This window comes from Chaetura pelagica, unplaced genomic scaffold (genome assembly GCF_000747805.2).
Source record: "Chaetura pelagica isolate M959 unplaced genomic scaffold, ChaPel_1.0 scaffold67, whole genome shotgun sequence".
Lineage (NCBI taxonomy): Eukaryota > Metazoa > Chordata > Aves > Apodiformes > Apodidae > Chaetura > Chaetura pelagica.
Window position 1 is genome coordinate 1,248,464 of NW_009954107.1, and position 21,725 is coordinate 1,270,188.

Here is a 21,725-nt window from a genome sequence, read left to right on the forward strand (position 1 = left end):
GTCTACAGCAGTCTCAATATCTGGAAATGCCAGGAAGCTACTAATACTTCTAGCAAATACAGAAAAAATGCACAGTAGCTGGTTTCAGACACCAGATGGTGCCTGAAGCTTTTTTATTTCAAGCATGGAAACACATTTTACAAACTTGAAATGAGTCATGCAGTAGAAATTTACAACATGCCTCACAGTTACAAGGAGGTGGTCTTGAATACAATCTAAATGTAATATGCTGAACAGAACTTGGAAAGGAAAACAACATATGCAGAAAGCTGAAATTAATTGTGTTGTCTTTCATGATTTGTAATCACAGAGAGGAAAAAAAACCACCCTGTAGTGCTATTTGCTTCAGACAATTATCTTTAACTGAATCATCCTAATTCAATTTTAAAGCCTTTTTAAACATCACGTTCCCTATTCTCCACCCCTTTTTGACAAAAGCATACACTGTCATTGTAAAAACAAAACAAACAAAAAAGTAGAAAAGTGAGAAAAGAGCATTCCCTTGGGTTCACTTTCTTTCTGAGTACTGGTTTCCCATCTAACGCTTTCCCAGAGCTCTTTCCCAGTTACTGAAAGTGAGCCTACAGAAACGGGCAAAGACGACTTGGAGAAATGTGAAGGGAGAAAGGGGATACGCAGGAGTCAGAAGATAGAAGATATCCTATATTGTTCAAAAGATTTTACAATAATTTTACAATGACTACAAGTAGTTGGTACACTTTGAAGATCTATGCAGAGAAGCTGCTTTTGATTTTTCATACAAATTCAAGAAAAAGGAAAAAATACTGGCACAAGGTTATCTGTGGATGAGCACATACCCAGAGCATTTTTAAAAGGTAATGCATGTCTCAGAACTACAGGTCTTCATGCATTAACTCCAAAAGACAGGCATGGCTAGAAGTCCACCCTCTAGTTACCCAAACATGAGAGTTACAAACAAGAGAGAGAGAGAAAGAGAACAAGAGAGAGCTCAAGTTGGCAAAGTTTTGTTTTGCCTGTTCTGCCTAGAAACAAGAGAAGGCAGGCAGTTTAGCTACAGGAGAAAAGCCTGAGGGAAACAAGAAAAGGGCTTAAAACAAACAGGCAAGCAGAATTACAACAAATGGACAGCAAGTAGGAAAAAAGAGCCTCAGGAGAAATTATTTTTTCAATAGTGCAGATATTTAAAAATCTGCTGTGGTTTTAAACTGAAGACTTCAGAGTGTGGCACAAAGGACTGTATGAGTCATAGCTGAAGATTTCACACACTAACGCTGTGAGACATTTGTTAATGGATAATCTATTTCCTTTGGAGAGAGGGAAAGCAAATGTGAGTGGCATGCACATGTAGGTGGCTGCTGGGAAAAAATAAATAAATCCTTATTTCTATTCTATTTCTATAGAAAGTGTCGTGTTAAGTAAAATTTGTTGGTGATAGTGGGTGCATGGGGTGTCTATTGGAGGGGTTGTTATTTTGTTTGGTTTTTTTTCCAATTAAAGTATGTCTGTAACACAACCCAACCTTTGCCTCAGCAATCCATTCAGAAAGCAACTAAGGTGAAAGCTGTTACTATTGAAAAGTACACCAGTGAAGGTCATTTAAAACACAAAAGTGAGTATCAAAAGATCACATGCAGACATTAGCTTGTGAGTGGCAAGATGAAAGTGCAGAAATTAAAGATACTGTAAATGTGAGAAGATGTCTTCCTACAGTCTTTGAAATATCTCTTTTAAAATGAACAAGGGAAGAATATTTTCCCACAGAAGTCATGTAGCTATTTTTGTGTCTATCATTACAACTGCTGTCTTGTGACATGGAAATGCTAGTTTTAGTCTTAGATGCCTTCATACTCATGTATAGTGACTCACTAAAGAGAATATAATAGCAAATTAGAGCACTCTATTTTTAAAAACCATCATGCTGTAAGATGACAAATGAAAATTAAAAAACAGTGACATATTTCCTGAATCTAGGTAGGGAACTTGTAAATCAAAGGATTAGACAGGTCCAAAATACTGAGACTGGGTAGAACAGCACAGAAAAATGCACATTAGTATAGCCTGCTTTAGTAGTTCACAATCTCTCAGAAGCCTTTGTTCTAGATAAGTACATTTATTTTGCCATTAAAATAGCATTTATTCATTCCCTAGAAAAAAAGGCACTTTTCAAGTGCTCTGCTAAAGAGAAGATAGCTGAAGTACTTACAGGCAGTTTACAAGCACCCTAAAGCCTAGAAAGTGGCTTGGAAATGAAAGAATTGTATGATTGCACCCAAAGGAAGGTATTAGATGGATGCCTCGGACTTAAGAAAAGACAGGCACAGTAGGAATTGATCAAGGTGCAGATAACTCATGAAATGTGACAAAAACAATGTAACAGTTGACACCCAACAGAGATAACTGCCTGTCTGTTCATTCATAAGAATATGCTCTAGAAACAAAACACACTGAAATTAGTTACTGATTAGTGAAAATATAAAACATAAATCTTGTATTACACTGATTGCACATACAGGAAAAAACATTACTGATCGTTCTTCCACGAACAACAGGGTAACTTCGGGAAATCTGTATAGCACTTGACAGCCTATTAGGCAAGTGTGATAGAGCCCAGCTCCACTGCTGTTTTGGACTCATGCAGCCTAGGAAGGCCAATAGAGCCATTGCTTAGGTACCTTGAAGGCTTATCTGTCCCACCACTAATTAGCAGGTGACTATTGATTAAAAAAAAGGCTAACAGAGGAATCATATACCTTCCTATCCCCTTTTTAATCTCAATTCTTAAACCCTTAACTAAACAATTCTTACCTAAGCTACATTTAAATGGAACCTTTTTCTATGCTGGTTCTTATACTGATGGCTCCTGATGATGTCCTAGTGACTCAACCATTAAGCAATAGTATCCATGGGATTTTTTTTTTTCTTTTCCCATAGAAAAGAATTAGAGTCTGTGTAAATATGACATGATCTTTATCTTAATGTAGACAAAATTCACTTTACACTGACACAGACAGTACTGCTCTAAAACTCTGAATGTTTACTCAGAAATTGCATTATGCATGAGAATAATTTTGAGATTGAAAGAAACTCCTCTGGAAAGTTTAAGAATTAAGGCCAGCTATTTTTAGCCTACCACTCTGAAGTGGTAGGCTAAAACTGTTCACAGCTGTTTAATTTACAAGTGAATTAAAGAGGATTGGATAAGATTTAAAAAACATTTTTTACATTAGGCTACAAAAAAGTATTTCAGAGAACTTAACTATGGTAATGTAACCTGGATTTCTGGACATGGTCTGGTCTTTTTGCATAACAGCAGCAAATGTAGGGTAATTTTTTAGTTTTATGCTGTGTTTTCCACTGCAAGATTCTGAGATCTCCCAAGTACTGCACTGCAAGTATCAATGCTGCAACAAAGGCAACTGACCTGGTTTTCCAAACTTAAAAAAAGATGTTTTCAGTCACCATTGGAAAAAGTGTGGCAACTACAGAAAAAGATTTCAGTACTGCCATAATGCACAACTTTCAATATCCCTGTTTCCATACCAGTGTAGTCCAGTTCACAGGTTCAAGGGTCAAAGCAATACTGGCAAAAGTCAGCAGCCAGTATTATGTGGCTCAAGGGACCTGTCCCCTGTTGGCTTTTCCAGTATCTAACATGAAAGGCAAAGGAGCTTGTCAAGACCACTCACCCAGTTAACATTCACTTACACCTTACCCTTACTGTGAGTTTAATGAAGCCTACTGTTACACCTGTGTAGATTGCCATTTAAACCAACAGACTTTGTCTCTGAAGATGTTACCACAAGAAATATACCTCAAATGACTACTCGGCATGTCAGTATCTTGAGACAAAATGACATGAGGTAGGCAGGAAAAAGTCAGCTTGGGAATGGATGGGAAAAGTTAACTAAATACTTTTACTAATAATGCAGAACACGTAGAGGTCACATTACCTACCTTAACATGAAGTAAATAGTGATCTCTCACTTTGCGATTCAGTGCAGCAGCTGTTGTCAGTACTCCTTGCTGGTTAATCTGAAAAGTGCTCTCTTCATTTCCACTCAGGATAGTGAAGAGAAAAGGAGGCCCATTGTGAGAAGAATCCTTGTCTGTCACCACTAGCTGTAGCACACTAAATCCAATAGGCTTATTTTCCTATAAATGTATAATACAATTACATTGGTTTTGTTATCATGGAGGATACAAGCTGACACTAAATTCTTTTTCAGAATAACAGCAAAAAAAAATATCAAATTACTGTCAAATCAGTCAATCAGTGTAAGAGAAATAAGAATTATAATCTTGTCCAAAGAAAAATACTGCCCTCTGAGAATAATGATGAAAATTGTTAGGGAGAAGGGCAGTAAATTTTCAAACTTTAGGGTTTTTTTAACATTGTCTTACATTTTTTAAAGTAGCTTAGTCTTGAAACTTTACATTTTGCACTTTTGGTCTGAATTAAGGTAGATTAATTAGCAAGTCATAAAAAATTTCAAATTTAGTTTAAACGCATTAAGAATAATCCAATGCCTTTGTTGGGAGGACTAGAAAAACACACTCCCCTCCACTTGACCCCTTGTGTCCCAAATTAGTGTTCTGACTACAGTTGTGGCTGCTACAGCCACAGTCCAGTTAAAATATAAAAACCAGGTTTTAAAATCTGCATCACAAAATCTTTCAAGTTGGCATCATGTGGATGCCTGAGGTTTCACAGACACTTCACACAGTTTTGTTTATTATGTCTCGGATACACACACACAACCTTACCTAACAATAGTAACACCCCTCCCAGTGTATTTGTTTTACTTTATTAACCAGATCTTTAAAATGTTTATGTATTTTAAAAAATAAAAAAGAGAAGCATTATTTTGAAGCACAATGATAACAAAATGCTATCCTTTCACAGCTGCAAGAACTCCTCATAACAAGCATACTCTTGGTTCTTCAGAGAGCAAGTCAAGTTAATTATCAGATAATGCAGTTAAAGCTTTTTTTTTTTCCCCTTTCAGCAAAACAGACAAGGACCACAGTTTTAAAATACAAATATTTACATTTGGACATCTAAAGTAATTTGATTTTCATAACAGCTAAGCACATTTCCAACTGTGTCCAAATATATCCATCTCCAATATATCAGGAAGTAACCACATGCATTCTTGAGCAACTCCTCCAGCTTTTCTCTGCTACCCTTATACTAAGACAGGCTGATATAAACTATAAAACACAAAGTCTTCCTTTTTAATTAAGGGAAACACTACAGACATGGGCTATATAGTCTGCAGCTTTAGGTGATACATTAATCAACATTCACTTCAAGAAAGACTGTAACTGGGGAAATCAAAATGCCTTTGACAGTATACAAACATACAAATCTGTTACTTAAAAAACAAAGATCCAGGACATCTTACTTGCATGCTGTGTTTACTTTTGGCAGAGAATCAGAAAATGCATTAAAAGTTTTTTTTTTCCCCTTTCAGCAAAACAGACAAGGACCACAGTTTTAAAATACAAATATTTACATTTGGACATCTAAAGTAATTTGATTTTCATAACAGCTAAGCACATTTCCAACTGTGTCCAAATATATCCATCTCCAATATATCAGGAAGTAACCACATGCATTCTTGAGCAACTCCTCCAGCTTTTCTCTGCTACCCTTATACTAAGACAGGCTGATATAAACTATAAAACACAAAGTCTTCCTTTTTAATTAAGGGAAACACTACAGACATGGGCTATATAGTCTGCAGCTTTAGGTGATACATTAATCAACATTCACTTCAAGAAAGACTGTAACTGGGGAAATCAAAATGCCTTTGACAGTATACAAACATACAAATCTGTTACTTAAAAAACAAAGATCCAGGACATCTTACTTGCATGCTGTGTTTACTTTTGGCAGAGATGAATCATTGTCCTGTTTCAGAAAGCTACCTTTACAAATTATGTACATGATCTCAAACAGAAGTAATATATTAGGATGGCACAGTGCACCAGATAACATTGCCTGATACCTAGTTATTTTTTGTACAAGGCAACAGTAATCAGCAACAGTAAAAGGACTCAAGGGATTGAGCTCACTTAGATTACTACTACAAAGGTCTTAATGTAATTCCTTTGTTCCCTTCCATTTATTCTCTATTGGATTCAGGAAGACATGAAGTACAGACACTGCTTCTGCTGTCTTTGCTTTACCAGAGAGTTTTCTGAATCAGGCAAGTACATGCCAGCCATTTGAGAATCTGGCTCACTACCACTATCCTAAGGTACAAAATCAGTCAAAGGATTGGTATGTAGGAACATGAAATGCTATTCCTGTTTCAACTGCTTTTGATCACAAAGGAGGCCAACAGGAATTAAGTCTTGAACTATATGCCATGGTGCACAACACTTGTTTCACAATTATATGTACCTATAATATCTTTTTCTAAGCAGTAATTCTAAGATTAAAAATGAATAGCAAAATGCTTACATATTTAACCTAATGTATGATGCTAAGAATGTTATAAACACAATGCAATGTGTAACATATATATACACACACGTATGAAGTACATGAAAAAAGAACATGCTCAATTTGCAAAGTTTCTAAACAGTGCACAATATGAATTTTGTAACCCTTAAAAGGGCTTAAGAGGTAGGCAGCATCACTGACAACCTTAAATAATTTGAAACAAAGAAAAACAAAACTGAAGCATTACGTTTATCACATCTTGCAGAACTTTTCAAGTCACAAGTTAACACTCCAATAATGTTATTGATTGAACTGCTTCATTAACTGTATTTACCTGGATTATAACACTATAGTTTCCTTTTGAGAATACCGGAGGATTGTCATTTACATCAGAAACATCTATATTAACTGTGGTTGTATTAACTCTAGGAGGGTTTCCACTATCTGAAGCTTGAACTGTCAAGGTATATCCTGAAATCTAAGAAAAAAAAATGTTCAAACATTCACCAAGGAGCAAAAGAATAACAAACTCTGCTTTATTTCTAAGGAAGAAATATTTTTATACACCCCACAATAAAAGTGCCCTTCATGTATTTAATTCTTTCTCTTCCCACCACAGCTGCCCCCCACCCCAAAAAGTATGGTCAGAAATAGATGCTTTCACTTTGTTACAGCTATATTAATTTTGAAATACCTGAAATTGTAATTTACAAATATAATAAAAGATGGTCTTCAATTATGTATAACTAAATTAATCCCAACTGCTCAAAAATATAAAAAACTTACCTTTTCTCTGTCTAAAAGTTTAGTCACCTTTATTTCACCCCTGGTAGGGTCAATTGTAAAAGGATTTCCCTGATTGCCATCTATAATTGCATAGTGAATGTGGTTGTTTGAAGGTCCATCAGCATCATCTGCCATAACCTAAGGGACAGTACAGTCTCATTTAACACAGGTCAAAATAGACTCTATCATCTTTCAGATAAACTCACCCTGAAGACAAACACAGCTGTTTTGGTTCAACACATTTCATAGTTCTATCAAGAGAAATGTCATCCAAATAGAACATCACTTAATTTCCTGAATTTCTTTTGAAAATTAGGTCATGTTCTCACAAGGAGAATGCAAATACATCACAAAATATCATCTATTTCCCCATAGCATCTCACATCCCTGGTGCTGAAACTTTTTCAAAATAAATTTTCCATTCACTTAGTGGCAAACTTATCTAATAACTGCTCTCCATCTTCAATACTTTATTCTCTCAAGACTAAAAGAATGATTGTCATAATTGAGTATTTCAAAGGAAAAAAACATATACATACTGTAATAACTGATTGTTCAATCACAGCATCTTCACTGATTACTGCAGTGTAAGTGTCTTGGCTAAACACTGGAGTATTGTCATTTATGTCTGTTACATTAATATTTACTGTTACAACATCACTTAATGAAGGTGTGCCCCCATCTGTGGCTTCCACTGTCAAGTAGTATTCATGAGAACTTTCATAATCCAAGCTCTCAATGATAAAAATGGCTCCTAGGGAAGGAAAAAAAGACAAAAAATCTCACATAAACTCAGTTATTACTGTAGTATGATATATCACACCTATTATTTTGGTCTGATAAATACTCAGCTTCTTCAGGGCTTGATTTGTTACTGTAAAGCTGAAGCTACACATACACAGTGAAATGATCCGGCTTTACACGTCAAAGCAGAAAGAAGTTCCTGCCATTACCACTAAAGAATCACACTTTAAAACCACCTGGCTCACAATTTTTAATGACAAAAATGAAGTAAAACAAAAAAATGTGTGTAGAAAATGTCCTTTTCTTAATTTTCAGTTGAAATTAACCAGAAATATGAAATTAACTTCAATTTGACTGACTTTGCAACCACCATTTAATGTCAGACATGGAGTATGCAGAGGTGTAGTAAGAGAAGTGTCAATTTGGATTGATAGAAATATTTGAGTTAGAAGTGTGAGTTTTTAACCAGATAGTTAAGATAGTGCAGTCCCTAATATATATGTTGATCTGCTGCTGGAAGAGTGTTTTTCTGGAACCTTTTTACTCCTTTCAAATACGTGAAGAAGTTAAACTGGCAAAGAACTTCTATACCATAGTATCAGCATGTACACTGGAAAAAGCAGCTGGAAAAATAGTAACTTCAATCATGCTGTTATAATTAACTACTATTAACTATTGGGTAGAAATTTTATTTTAAAAAATCTAGCTTTACCAGAAATTAATTATAGAAAAAAAACTATATAAGAAAACATTACTGGAATTGAAGTATATATTGATTTTTAACAAAGAGTTGCCCTTAATAGTGAAAAATTCTCCACAGAACCTAAATGCTTCATGAGACTAAATCTGGCTAATAGATAAGCCTAAAATCTCCACTGTCATGCTGGATTTGTGAACAGAATATTCCAACGTCTCTTTAATGCCATATCAAACTCCTCTATAATCATTGTCTTAGTAGACCAATGACTAGTTTTCCCAATCAATTTAAATTCTGATCTTTCTTTTGCCAAGTCTGGCAATTCATTTTATAGCTTTTGTGAAACTACTATTATACTTCTATCATTACAGAACCATGTCTTTCCACCTCCTTTGCTACCACGGTGGGGAAGACTCCAGCTAGGAAACCATTACTTTTGCCAGCTAAGTGAATCTAACCCAAGTAACAATAAATAGCAGCAACAAATAAAGTATCCATTTTACATTCTACTACACTCCTCTACTAAGCATGCTGGCAACCTGGGTGGACAGCCAGGATGCTGCACATAGATGACACAATGTGTTTGGTTGAATAAGTGTATTAGTGTTGAATTTGATTGAATTAACTGTGCTTGGTTAGCCTAACGTATATATTCACAGTTGTAATCTGTTACCTGTTGTTGAATCGATGCTGAATTTTCCATGTTCATTTCCACTGAGTATTGAGTATGTGATTTCAGCATTGGCTTCAATGTCCCTGCTTGCAGCATAGATCTGGAGAACTTCAGTTCCAACCAAGATGTCTTCTGATACACTTGCACTATACTCCCTATGCTCAAATACAGGTGGATTATCATTTATATCCAAAACAGAAACTATAAGACTACTTGTTGAAGACAGTCTTCTAGGTAAACCTTCATCTGTAGCTTTCAAAGTTAGAGTGTATACAGCTTGTAATTCTCGATCCAAAGGCTTCTCCAACTGAATGATTCCAGAGAATTCATCAATAGAGAACTGGCCCTCTGCAGAGTTCACCAGTGAATAATGGATTTTACGGTTCATCCCTGCATTTTGAAAACAATTGCAGAGTATGAAGCAGCTGATAAAAGGCGCTAACATAGTAACAGATCTGATAGCTATTAAAATAACACAGGCATACTAAATATTATTATTCATGCTAAAGTAAATTTCAGCGAGACATAAAGGCTTTTGTGAAGGGCAGAATGATTTCCAAAAAGATGTAATTTGATTAAAAAAATTAAGCTAACACTTCACTGCACCAATCTTCTGCCACACAAAAAACACGTAGCACGGTTCTGCTTCAGTCACAGTATTAGCTAATATGAAACTATTAGTAATATAAATCTAATTATAATGTTAGAACAACAGCATTTGCTTAGCAGGCATAGAAATAACATGGGAGGGTATGAGAGAGTTAGGCTGCATCAAATAACTAGACTCAGTTCCAGTAAGTTTATTTAAGAACCATGTCCCACAATTAATAGGAACATAGTTGTTGGAAACATTTCTGTACTAAAAAAAAAATAAAAAAAAATAATATATCAAACAAACAATAAATAACAAACAAAAACCCTACAGGTTTTTGGGCCAAGCGTTTTGCTCCTCCTGAACCTCAAAGACTAGTGAAGTGTGAAGACATCTGTTACCGTACAAATTCAGAACTGAGCTTTACCACAGCACAAAGCAGGTTGGTTGGTTCACGAAATTGAGGCAACTATTAATGTTATTTGATTAGTAAACTGATTATACATGGAAATCGCACACCTTTAAAAAGATCTTCTGCTGTTCTATTCCTTAAAAAGCCTAAGAACAAACTCTTTCTAATGTAATTTTCAGTTCTTGTTTGCTTAAATACTTGTAACTGAACAGTGAAGATAAAGAGGCAGCAAAAATCTTAACAGGGTGGCATATACAGAATGCTACAATCAACAAGGGCTCTCTTTATCATGTGATCATCAATGTCTAGCCTGAGAAGCTCGCATTCAAAAATCTATGAATGCACATGTAGATGAACAGACATGGCTTGATATTCCTTTTACTTACATGTGGAGTAAAATGAAGGACATAGCCTGTCATAATATTAATAGCTTATCACACTAAAAACATCCTACATTTTGTCCCTCTTCCCCCCACCTCTTTTTTGCAGAGACACAAAATGGATGCTTTCCAAGCTACTCACAGATGGCAGTCAGGTGTTACCTGATTTAGTAGACCTAAACATATATTTGAGAAGTCTAATCCTGAGAGGTATTGAACATCTGTCAGTTCCACTAAAAGACTTAACACCGCTCAGGATAAGACTAAATAAACATTACTGTAACTTTGAGACCATGACAAAACTATTAGTCAAAGAATGCATACCTGCATCTGCATCTGTTGCCTGCACTCTTGTCAAAAGGGTTTTAGGCTCTGTGTTTTCAAATACTGTAATAGAGTAAGGATCAGCTGTAAATTCCGGGGCATTATCATTCACATCTTCCAGAGTCAGAATAATATTAGCTTGGCAGAATCTTCCTCCTCCATCTGTGGCTTTCACAAGAAGATAATAAACAGCTTGCTGCTCACGGTCAAGTGGCATTAATGTTTTCAGTTCACCTATAAAAAGAGTAACATACATAAGTTGATGTGAGTTGCAAGACTTAAGCATCCCTCACATGTTTTCCTGTAAAATGTCTGTACTCATAAAACCAAAACAATTTTCTTTTTGAGGATAATTTCATCAGTCAACAGCTGTACCGCACTAACGAGCTCCGCGTGTCAGTGGTTTGCCTTTTCAGCTTTAAAAGATTAGGTACTAAAATCCTTTGCCTTTTTTTCAAATACCTCTGAAATAGAAATTAGCTAAAGACTATCTGACTGTGCAGAAAGAGAAAGAATGTGTACACATGAACAAATTCACTTGTTTTTGTGTAAAGAAGATTAAAATATTAGAACTCTGGCTTTAACAAAATACAAGGTGCAATCCATATACGGCTTTCCTGAGCTATTTAGCTGTGTTCCTCCCAGGGTTATTGAGCTGACTCTCCTCCTCTAACAGTGAATGAATAAACAGAGCTATTCACACAATCAAATAGTACTTGCTGCTACAGACAAACCTCTGTAACGCATACTTCCTCTCTAACATGACAGAAAACACTATGACGGACACAATGTGAAGCCATTGTCTCCTTCTAACCACTTCAAAAAAGCATTCTGAGATACTGTTTATGAGTTTCTAGCATTACCAACTCTGAATTTATGTAGTGACATGCTAGCGCAGCACATAGGTAACAATCTAAATCAAAAAACCCCACAAAGTAAGATCCTTCTAATTTATTTTGCTACTGAAGTAATCTAATCTCCGTATTTCCACTGTATCTTTGTATTTATCTAATTTTTGTTTGTTTGTTTGTTTACTACTACTTTCCTACTGCTTGTCTACTGCAGCCTGCATAGCACAGGATTTCAGTATTAGCCTTGACCTGTATTATAGTCTCGAAAACAAAAATGCCATGAAAACCAAAGTCAAGCAAGTAAATTAATCTCATTTATATAATGCTGCCAATAAAAATGGAGGCACTTTTGGTGTTGGGAAGGAAATTTGTTGCTCCGTCTAACCTCATCCCATTTAGTATGTCAGACCAAATGATGGCAAAGAGAATGTGAATGAAGATATTTTCAGTTTATAAACAATTATTGATACTACTACAATGGATATAAGAAGTACAAAACTTATTGCATACTTTACTCCAGTCACTTCAGCACAGACATTTCTGGCTTCAGAGCACTTACCCTCTTTATTATTTTATTCTTAATATATTAAAATACCTGCTTTTCCCCTTACTTTTCTTCAACATATTGTTAGTAGTTGTGCAGTAGAAACTCACATTTTAAACAGTTATATAAAAAAAAATGAACTTTAATGGAAAGCTTCAATTCCTGGCATATACTTATTTATGCCCGTGTAATAGTAAAACATTTTTTTTACATGAAGTGGTGATTGGTATTTTTTATGGCGTATTAAATATTATTACCTGTGTCTGGAGTAAGCCTGAATTTTTCTGCTCCTGTGCCATGTAGCGTGTAAGTAATCTCTGCATTGGAACGAATATCTGCATCTGTAGCAGATACCTGCATTATCAGTTTGCCAGGAAGGGCATCCTCAGGAACAGTATCAGTGTACAAAGCCTGCAAGATTTTAAAGTTACACTCAAAGACTAAACATACAAAGTAAGTAGAACTTGGAAAAGGGAAGGGAAGAAGGAATAACAGATGAGACAATATCCCGTTTGGATGTTTGGTAACATATGAAGTGAACCAGAAGATGAAATACCTGCCAATGAAAAGAACTTCAGATTTTCTCATTAATTACCTCACATTTATTACATTATTCAGATAAGTAACTAATACTGCAACTATATGGATTCTTGAGAATCAGTACACAGCTAAGAACTCTAAAAACTTGTAACTTAAGTGCATTCTCAAAATAGGAGTTAGAAATTCCAGTAATTTCATTTTTTCCTCTTTTGGCAAATTGTTTTTTCTAGGTCTGGCTCAATCTAGAAGAAAATAATACCTCCCTTTTTTGTAATTACATGAAACAAAACCTTCCAGTTTAAATAAAAACTAAGAAAAAAGCCACACAGAATTTAAAGGTACTAAACACTTAGAGCATGTCAGGCACGTGCATTAAATTAGAAGAACAGAACCTTACAACACCAATGGTAACCAAGGAAAACAAGCTAAAAAACACTGACTTACCCATCTGTATATAACTGCAATAATTTCTACATAGGTAAGCAACGTAAGCATCAAGAAAAAAAAAAATTAAAAAAAATCTGCCTGGTAACATCAAATTTGTGTTCAACAAGATGGCTATGAAAAGTCCAAATGTGCTACAGTAAAAAAAAGAGCCTATTATAAAAACCCAGGGCTTTCTCATAAAGCAATTATATGACTTGCAGGGTCCACCTTTATCCTTTTTTTTCCATTCTTTATTTTTCATGTCTATTTTTGCAGACTCACATCTGGTGAGGTAGATGGCTTTGCAACAACAAAACATTTATGGATTATGGATTGTTGATGCTGTTGAGTGCGACTGTAGGACAATATTCCAGTCTTTTCAACTCTTTTAAGACAGGAAATGCACAAATACATCAACTGAGTGATGGTATGCAGCCTTCTTTGAGACTTGGCTTCCTTCAGAAAATAAAGCGTATCAAGTGTCACGGCTGCAGTTTAAAACCATTTATTTTGGAGAAGTAGGCATTAAATGGGAGAAATGCAATACAACTATACTCTTCAAAAACCCATTGAGTGTTAAAAGCACACTTTTTTTTATTATTATTATTTAAGAAACCTGCCCATGAAATAACTTCTCTTTGACAGGATTTTATCTTACTTGTTCAAATTTCTGCCAGCATAAAAGGAATTCCTATTTCTAAGTTTCCTGAGAAGCAATTTCAGAGGAAGTTTACATTTTATGTATGGGAGCAGATGAACATTGAAGACACAAGATTGTGCCTACCTTTTCACAGACAGGGCTATTATCATTAGCATCAAGGACTTTAACCTCCACCACAGCTTTAGCTGCAAAGGTCCCATCAGTAGCTGTAATATTTAGAAGGTAATTATCCTTTTCTTCCCTGTCCAGAGGCTTTTTGACATAGACCTTCCATTCATTCTGTATATTTTCAACAGCAAACTGTCCCAAGGGATCACCTCCTGAAATATGGTAAGAAACATTTAGTTAAAGATGAGACAAATTGGTACTATTACTCTATCAACATTAAGTTTTTAGCTAAAGAGAAAAAAATGTAAATGCAAATAGGCAGCCACTCTCTGTGGCTTTATAGGGAAACAGCTTTATTTTCCATCTAGAAATAGTAACTAAATGCTCACATGACAAATTTAACTGCAGCCAACAGAATTTATAAAAATCAATGTAGAAATACACATAACATTATAAATAACATCATATCAAGACAGGCTAAATAAAAAACCCCAATAAAATATTCCACTGGAAACAGTCTTATTATGTGGTGAAATTGCCTTATTTTGTTCTTTAACTACATCACTAATTTCATTGTTAAGTATATTATTTAACTAAAAATTGATTTATGTAAGTAAATAAAAATGTAGGAAAGCATATTAAGCAAGGTAAACATGAAATGGAAAGGCAAAGATCTGTTTTCTAAAATTATTTTTTTTTCTCTTGGAGTTTTTAATACTAGTACTAGGAAATACACATTATTTGCAGATCCATAGTTTATATTTTTCAGTAACTTGTTGTATCTCATATTGTTACATGTCCACTTAAATGATTACTCTGACATAACTCTAAAAGATTTACCTGTAATGTAATATGAGACTTGTCTATTGGCTTCTTCTGTATCAGCATCAGTGGTACTCAAGATGGCAATTACCCCACCAGGAGGGTCATCTTCACTGACTGTTCCTTTGTATATCTCCGCAGTAAAGCGTGGAGGATTGTCATTCACATCTGTCACAGTTACTTCAACCACAGACATAGAAGACAGTTGAATTTTTTCACCCCGATCAGACGCAACAACTGTGATTTTGTATTTGTCTCGTTTCTCATGATCAAGTTCTTTGAGAGTGGTAATCCAGCCAGTTTCCATGTTTATGGCAAAAGATTCTATAACATCTAGTTCTTGAGAAGGATCCAAGCTGTAAGTGACCTGCCCATTGAGTCCTGAATCTAAGTCGGTTCCTTTAACCTGGATGACTCTTGTTCCAGCTGGCATGTTTTCTACAATGAATGCCTCATACGGGTTGGACTCTAACACTGGTTTGTTATCATTTGCATCTTTTACCTGAATGCTTACCTCTACTGAGGAAACAACATTATAATCTTCAGTTGCATACTGTGCTTGAACTGAGAACTGGTACCACTTAGTTGTTTCATGATCAAGATTCTTCTCAAGTTTCAACTCTCCAGTTTGTCGGTCAATCACAAAAAAATCATCTCTGTTGCTTTCAGGAGTGTTCCCTTTAATCAGACGATATACTAAAGTCTGATTATGCTCTGCTTTGATAACGTCTATCTCAGTCCCAACTGGAATGTCCTCAGAAACTGTGTAAGAATAAAATGGCTCTGAAAATTTTGGAAGAGGCACTTCTGGTGGGAGTATTCTAGCATATACAGGAACAACTGACTCTTTTTTGGGGGTTCCACCATCGACTGCTCTAACAAAGAAGGTCAGAAACTCATTTTCTAAACCAATTAAGCTTTCTTTTGTAGTAATTAAACCAGACAATGCATCAATTTCTAAATTTTCTTTAACATTTTCAGATTCTGCTTCAATAGCGTATGTGATGTCTGCATTTGTACCCTCATCAGCATCAGATGCCCAGACTTTAATAACAGAAGTACCCCGTGGAACATCAGATCCAATATTTACTTCATATTCTGTTGCTCGGAATTGAGGAGCGTTATCATTGTCATCTGTAAGTATTACATTAAGAGTACAGAAAGCAACTTTTCCTCCTGAATCTTTAGCCATTAAACTAATGGCAATTACTTTTTCTGCTTGTGTTTCACGGTCAAGCTTTTCAGAGGTAAATATCTGTCCTCTCTCGTTTGCATAAAATCTGTCTTTGGCAAAGTCATTCACAATGTGGTAAGTTACATGTCCGTATGTTCCAGAATCTTCATCTGTTGCTTTAACTTGAGTCACCAAAGTATGCAATGGAGCATTTTCAGCTAGTTCAACCTCATATTCATTCTGGCTGAAAACAGGACTGTGCATATTGGCACTGGTTACAGTTATATGGACTTGGGCTGAGCTTCTGAAGACCCCATCAGAAACAGACACATTAAGATTATAATGTGACTTTAGTGTCTGTCTGCGTAGGTTTGAGATGGTGATAATGCCAGTTTTACTATTAATTACAAAATTCTTTTGGTCATTGCCTGTCAAAATGGAGTACTCCAGGTTGTCAGCATCTGAACTGTCTGCATCTGAGGCCTGCACACACGTCACAAAGTGCCCTCGGGGAGCCAGTTCACTAATTTTAGCTTCATAGAGCAATTGGTTAAAAAGAGGAGGATTATCATTGAGATCAGTTACATGAACAGTTACAATGGTGTCACTGCTCAAGGGCAGCATGCCACCATCTATGGCCCTTATTAATAACTTGTGTTGTTTAATTTGTTCATAGTCTAAAGTTCTTGCTGTAAGAATGAGTCCAGTGCTGCTATCAATGTGGAAGTAGTCCTGACTTTTACTATTATCCTCAACCAGCTGATAGGAAATCCCCCGGTTTGTTCCAGAATCGGCATCTGTAGCGCTCACTTGTACAACAGACATTCCAATGACAGATGCCTCTGAAAGGGTTGCAGTGTAAGACTGCTCTGTAAACACAGGAGGATTATCATTGATGTCTTCCACTATTATGTCCACAAACACATCAGCATGCGCCCCAGTTAAGGAGTCTGTTGCTCGAATACTCAGTTTGTAGGCTGGATGAGACTCAAAGTCAAGAGGGGCAACGACATTAATAACTCCAGTGTTGAAGTTGATAGTGAACTGGTTGAAAGGATCTCCATCTGTGATGCTGTAAAACACCTTAAGTCCTTCTGGGCTGTTTGCCTGAACATGTACCACAGGACTATGGAGATGAATGTTTTCTGGTATCTCTGCACTGTAGAAAGGCTTTTCAAAAACTGGCATAGCTTTACTCATAACTGTAACTGGGACTATAACTTCAGCAGAAAAGGCAGGGTCTCCTCCATCTTTTGCCACTACTGTGACCAGATACTCCTTATTTAGGGTGTCTGGTTCAAACTTCTTCTTCAGTGAGATATCACCAGTGGGATCAATTTGGAAATGTTCCTGATGTTCTTTGAGATAGTAATGCACCTCTCCATTTCTGCCTGTATCTTTATCTACTGCAGTGACACGTTGAATAACATGGCCTACTTCACAGTCTACTTTAACAACAGCATAATATGGAAGACTGACAAAAAATGGGGCATTATCATTTACATCTTCCACTGTGACTTTAACTACAATGTGTGCAACAACTGATGGTTTATATTCCCCAGTCACTTCTATGACCACATCAAAAGATTCTTGCTGCTCACGATCAAATGGTATTCCTGTTGTTGAAAGGACTCCTGAAGTGGGGCTTATTTTAAATCTGCTGTCTGGATTTAGAATATGGTAAAACAAAGGCTCATTTATTTGATTTCCTACAGCAGTAACAACAGCTATTGTTTTCGCCTCTGTGGAATTCTCCTGCACTGTTGCAGAGTAAGAACTCTGTGTGAACTTCAGCTGGCTTGCTTTGCTTTCTTTCACATTAATTTTTACAGATGCAGTGCTTGCAAATCTGCCATCAGATGCTCTCACTGTTAATTCGTATCTGCTTCTTAACTGAGTTGTATTATGTACTGTTATATCTCCAGTCTTAGGGTTTATTGAAAATTTTTCTCCAATGTTGCCATCAATAATGGAATAAATTAATTGTGAAAAAATCCCTGAGTCTGCGTCAGTGGCATTTATGCTGATGACTTTCACGCCTTTATAGGTTGGAACCAAAACAGATGTCTCATACAACTCTCTTGAAAACACAGGAGGGCAATCATTGATGTCAATTACATAAATAGTAACATTAGCTGCATATTCTGCATATAAACGTGGTATTCCCATATCATGTACTTGCACTGAAAAGTGGAAAATATTTGTCTCCTCATAGTCCAGACTCATTACTGTTCGAATTGCACCAGTGCTAGAATCAATAGCAAAATACTTGCGGACAGATGGTTCAACAATTTGATAAACAAGCAAAGCATTAGATTCTTTATCAGCATCTGTAGCTCGAATTACTAACGGGACATTCTTGTCAGTCAGAACCACACTGTTAATTGAAGCTGATTCACTGATGAGCCCTGTATATTCAGTTTGCATAAAAATTGGTGTATTGTCATTCTCATCCCGAAGATGTACCAAAACTGTTGCATTAGTGGACAAGCCAGCCATGTTTGTTCCTTGCACAATTAGAGTGTAAATAGGCAAAGTTTCAAAATCAAGTATCTTCTGAGAAACAATGACACCTGAGTTTGGGTTGATAGCAAAGGCATCACCTATATTACCATCTTTTATTTCATAAACTACAGAAGACTGACTGTATGCTGTAACCATTCCAACAAAACTGCCAATGCTGGCACTTTCGCTGATTTCTGTAGAATATTCTTTTGCTGTGAATTTTGGTGAGGCATTATCAGAAACTGTAACAAATATATGCACAGAGGTCACTTCACTCATTGCAGGATCTCCTTTGTCTGTAGCTTTTACCATCAGGTTGTATTCTTCCTGGTTATTACGATCTAATTCCTTTGCAGTTTTAATTATACCCAAAATAGGATCTATAAAGAAGGAATTTCCAATATTCCCTGTAAAAAAAAAGAAAATAATTAAGAAACAAGTATACAAAACTTAAAAGGATAATTCCTTATTCAGCTACATACTAAAAGAGATCACATAGGAAATATTAACAAAGACAATATTAAAGTTTTACAGTTTTGTTTAAAAAAAGGTTTTTTTAGCTTCTCTGGAAAGTGTTCCATAATCAAGAGTTAGCAATAATTCTAAGTTCAGTTGTGAAAATTTTGCATCAAACATAAGATAGCAGAGCCATCTAAGCCTTTAAAAGTAAATGCCAAAAAAAATTGTTTCACTTTCCCTTTAAAACCTTTGAAAGATAAGAATTTTGCAAGTTTCAAATTACGGATTTTCTTCAAATTATCACTGTCAGTGAGTTTATGTTTAAGTCAAATTAAATATCTAGTGAAGCTGAAAGAAAATTATATTCAGAAGTTTGCACTGGTGGAATACAAGTTACATTTTATGATCTAAAATAACTAGACTGCTTTGAAAAAAATAAGTGTTTTAATGAATTCACACTTGTGAATCTTAATTGCTTATGCAAGTATTGTTTAAATCACTGCTTCAAATTAATCTTTCTGAATTGGACCACACATTATCGCTCTCCTTACTTCACGTTAATACACAGGCAAGTTATTTCCTGTGGTAGTATTAAACAAACAATACTGCCTATTGAGGAATATCAGCTACTTGATAAACATTTGTTTTCTTTGTATTTTCAAACCTATATCTGAACTGCACTGCATGCAATACTCAGGTCATGTACTTAATAGGGAAGATCTAACATTTTATTTTCTTTAAAAACTGCTATATGAAAGCTATGTTCTCAGCATGGAAAAAGAAATAATTAGGAACTTGAGTTATGCACACAAGTAGGCAAGAGGGGGATTTGTTTTCTTGTTGTTTTTTTTTCAATGGAGGCTCTAAACACAGTGGAATTCTTAGAATATTGCATTACAAATCTAAGCAGCCATTACAAACATTTAAAGAATGTTCCTTCCATATGCTTAGAACGTTAATTATAATGCCTTATAACCTCCCAGTAGATCACAGTAAAACAAACCTAGCATGACAAAAAGCTAGAAGAGAGGAAGAGAATAGGGTGTAACTTCATTCTAGACAGCACACACACTTTTTTTTTTTCTTGCCATGTCTTGGCATTCAGAAAACAAGCACTCCTGAAATGGGAAAGGCAAGAGGCTGTTTCATGGACATTAGTGACCTGCTTAGTTAAAAAGCCACATTTATATAAATAATAGATAACAAACATGTTATAAAAGCAACTTATGAGACACTGAAATACATTCTTCCTCTTCAAAGTATCATAATCACAGTTTTGTTTTAATAGTGCTGAAATTTGTTTTCACATAAAAATAATACTTTGGGAAAGAAAAATATAGTAAAAAATTCCTAGGCTTTACAAAACAACATGTCAAATAAAAAACACATTTGCACATATCATCTTGGACACAACAGTAATTGAATCATTTTTTACGTACTGTTTTCTTAAATATAGTTTCTTATGCTTATTATTGGGATCTTTATTTTAAATTACTTTCTACCTTGAAAGTAGTACTGCACTTAAGTAATGCATTTTAAATACCTTTTTTTTTTTTTCTCCATTCATAGTACGTAAATAGTTTAGGACCTTGGTAATAGCAGGATTTCATCTAGATTTAATGGGCTAAACCAATACTTGCTTCCATCTGGTAAGTGAACTCAATGTCATCCTGTTTTTGTATTATTAAAAATTGCCATAATTTGAATTGCATTGTTACAAGAACATTCAAAAAGACACTCTAACATTAAAAATAAGTAGCAGCACCTAATGCTCTTCTCTGGCTTGCAATCTGAAAGGAGACTTATTGGCTAATTGCCAGCTATTAAAGAGTTCTTATATATTTGATTGAGCTAGAATAGCAGTCCCACTATATGAAGAAAGGCTCAGGGAGTTTGGCCTGTTGAACCTGGAGAAGACTCCGGGGAGACCTTACAGCAGCCTACCAGTATCTGAAGGGGCCTACAGGAGAGCTGGGAAAGGGCTTTTCACCAGAGAAGGCAGTGATAGGACATGGGGAAATGGTTTTAAACTGAAAGAGGGGAGATTTATGTTAGACATCAAGAAGCAATTGTTCACCATGAGGGTAGTAAGGTGCTGGAATAGGTTGCCCAGGGAGGTTGTGGAAGCCCCTTCCCTGGAGGTGTTTAAGGCCAGGTTGGATGAGGCTTTGTGCAGCCTGGTCTAGTGAGAGGTGTCCTCATAGCAGGGAGGTTGGCACCTGATCATCTTTAAGGTTCCTTCCAACCTTAACTATTCTATGATTCTATGATATAAATTCAGCCAGAGGAAACCATGAAAAACAATCCCTTCCTTGCTACAGCCGTCAGAAAATTTAACATAACCTTTGCCACAAAAAAAAAAAAAAAAAAAAAGCATTTTCAGATTTGAATTTAAGGCTTCTCTAATTTCTAAATACCCCTCTTAAAGGTTTAAAGGTAGCTTTTTCTTCTACTACTACTAAAATGCTTCAAATGTATCTAAAGGATAATATAAATAGCTAAGGGAGGCAGACGAATATTTGCCATTGCGGTTTTCTTTTAAATGCTCCTAGGCTGTATCTTAGGGACATCCCACAGAATACAACACACACACC

At 35.6% G+C, this 21,725-nt stretch overlaps 1 protein-coding gene across 3 annotated transcripts in view; it reads right to left on the bottom strand.

Moving 5' to 3' along the window:
* Nucleotides 1-21,725, bottom strand: part of FAT1 (FAT atypical cadherin 1) — a 98,025-nt gene that overhangs the window by 11,896 nt on the left and 64,404 nt on the right. For all 3 annotated transcript variants that reach the window (XM_010002472.1, XM_010002471.1, XM_010002470.1), the window contains exons 9-17: nucleotides 15,012-19,079; nucleotides 14,187-14,383; nucleotides 12,694-12,847; nucleotides 11,042-11,275; nucleotides 9,334-9,723; nucleotides 7,759-7,973; nucleotides 7,220-7,357; nucleotides 6,768-6,911; nucleotides 3,937-4,134 (exon numbers count right to left, since the gene is read on the bottom strand). In XM_010002472.1, the coding sequence (XP_010000774.1) occupies nucleotides 3,937-4,134; nucleotides 6,768-6,911; nucleotides 7,220-7,357; nucleotides 7,759-7,973; nucleotides 9,334-9,723; nucleotides 11,042-11,275; nucleotides 12,694-12,847; nucleotides 14,187-14,383; nucleotides 15,012-19,079 (5,738 nt within the window). The remainder of the gene's footprint in view (nucleotides 1-3,936; nucleotides 4,135-6,767; nucleotides 6,912-7,219; nucleotides 7,358-7,758; nucleotides 7,974-9,333; nucleotides 9,724-11,041; nucleotides 11,276-12,693; nucleotides 12,848-14,186; nucleotides 14,384-15,011; nucleotides 19,080-21,725) is intronic.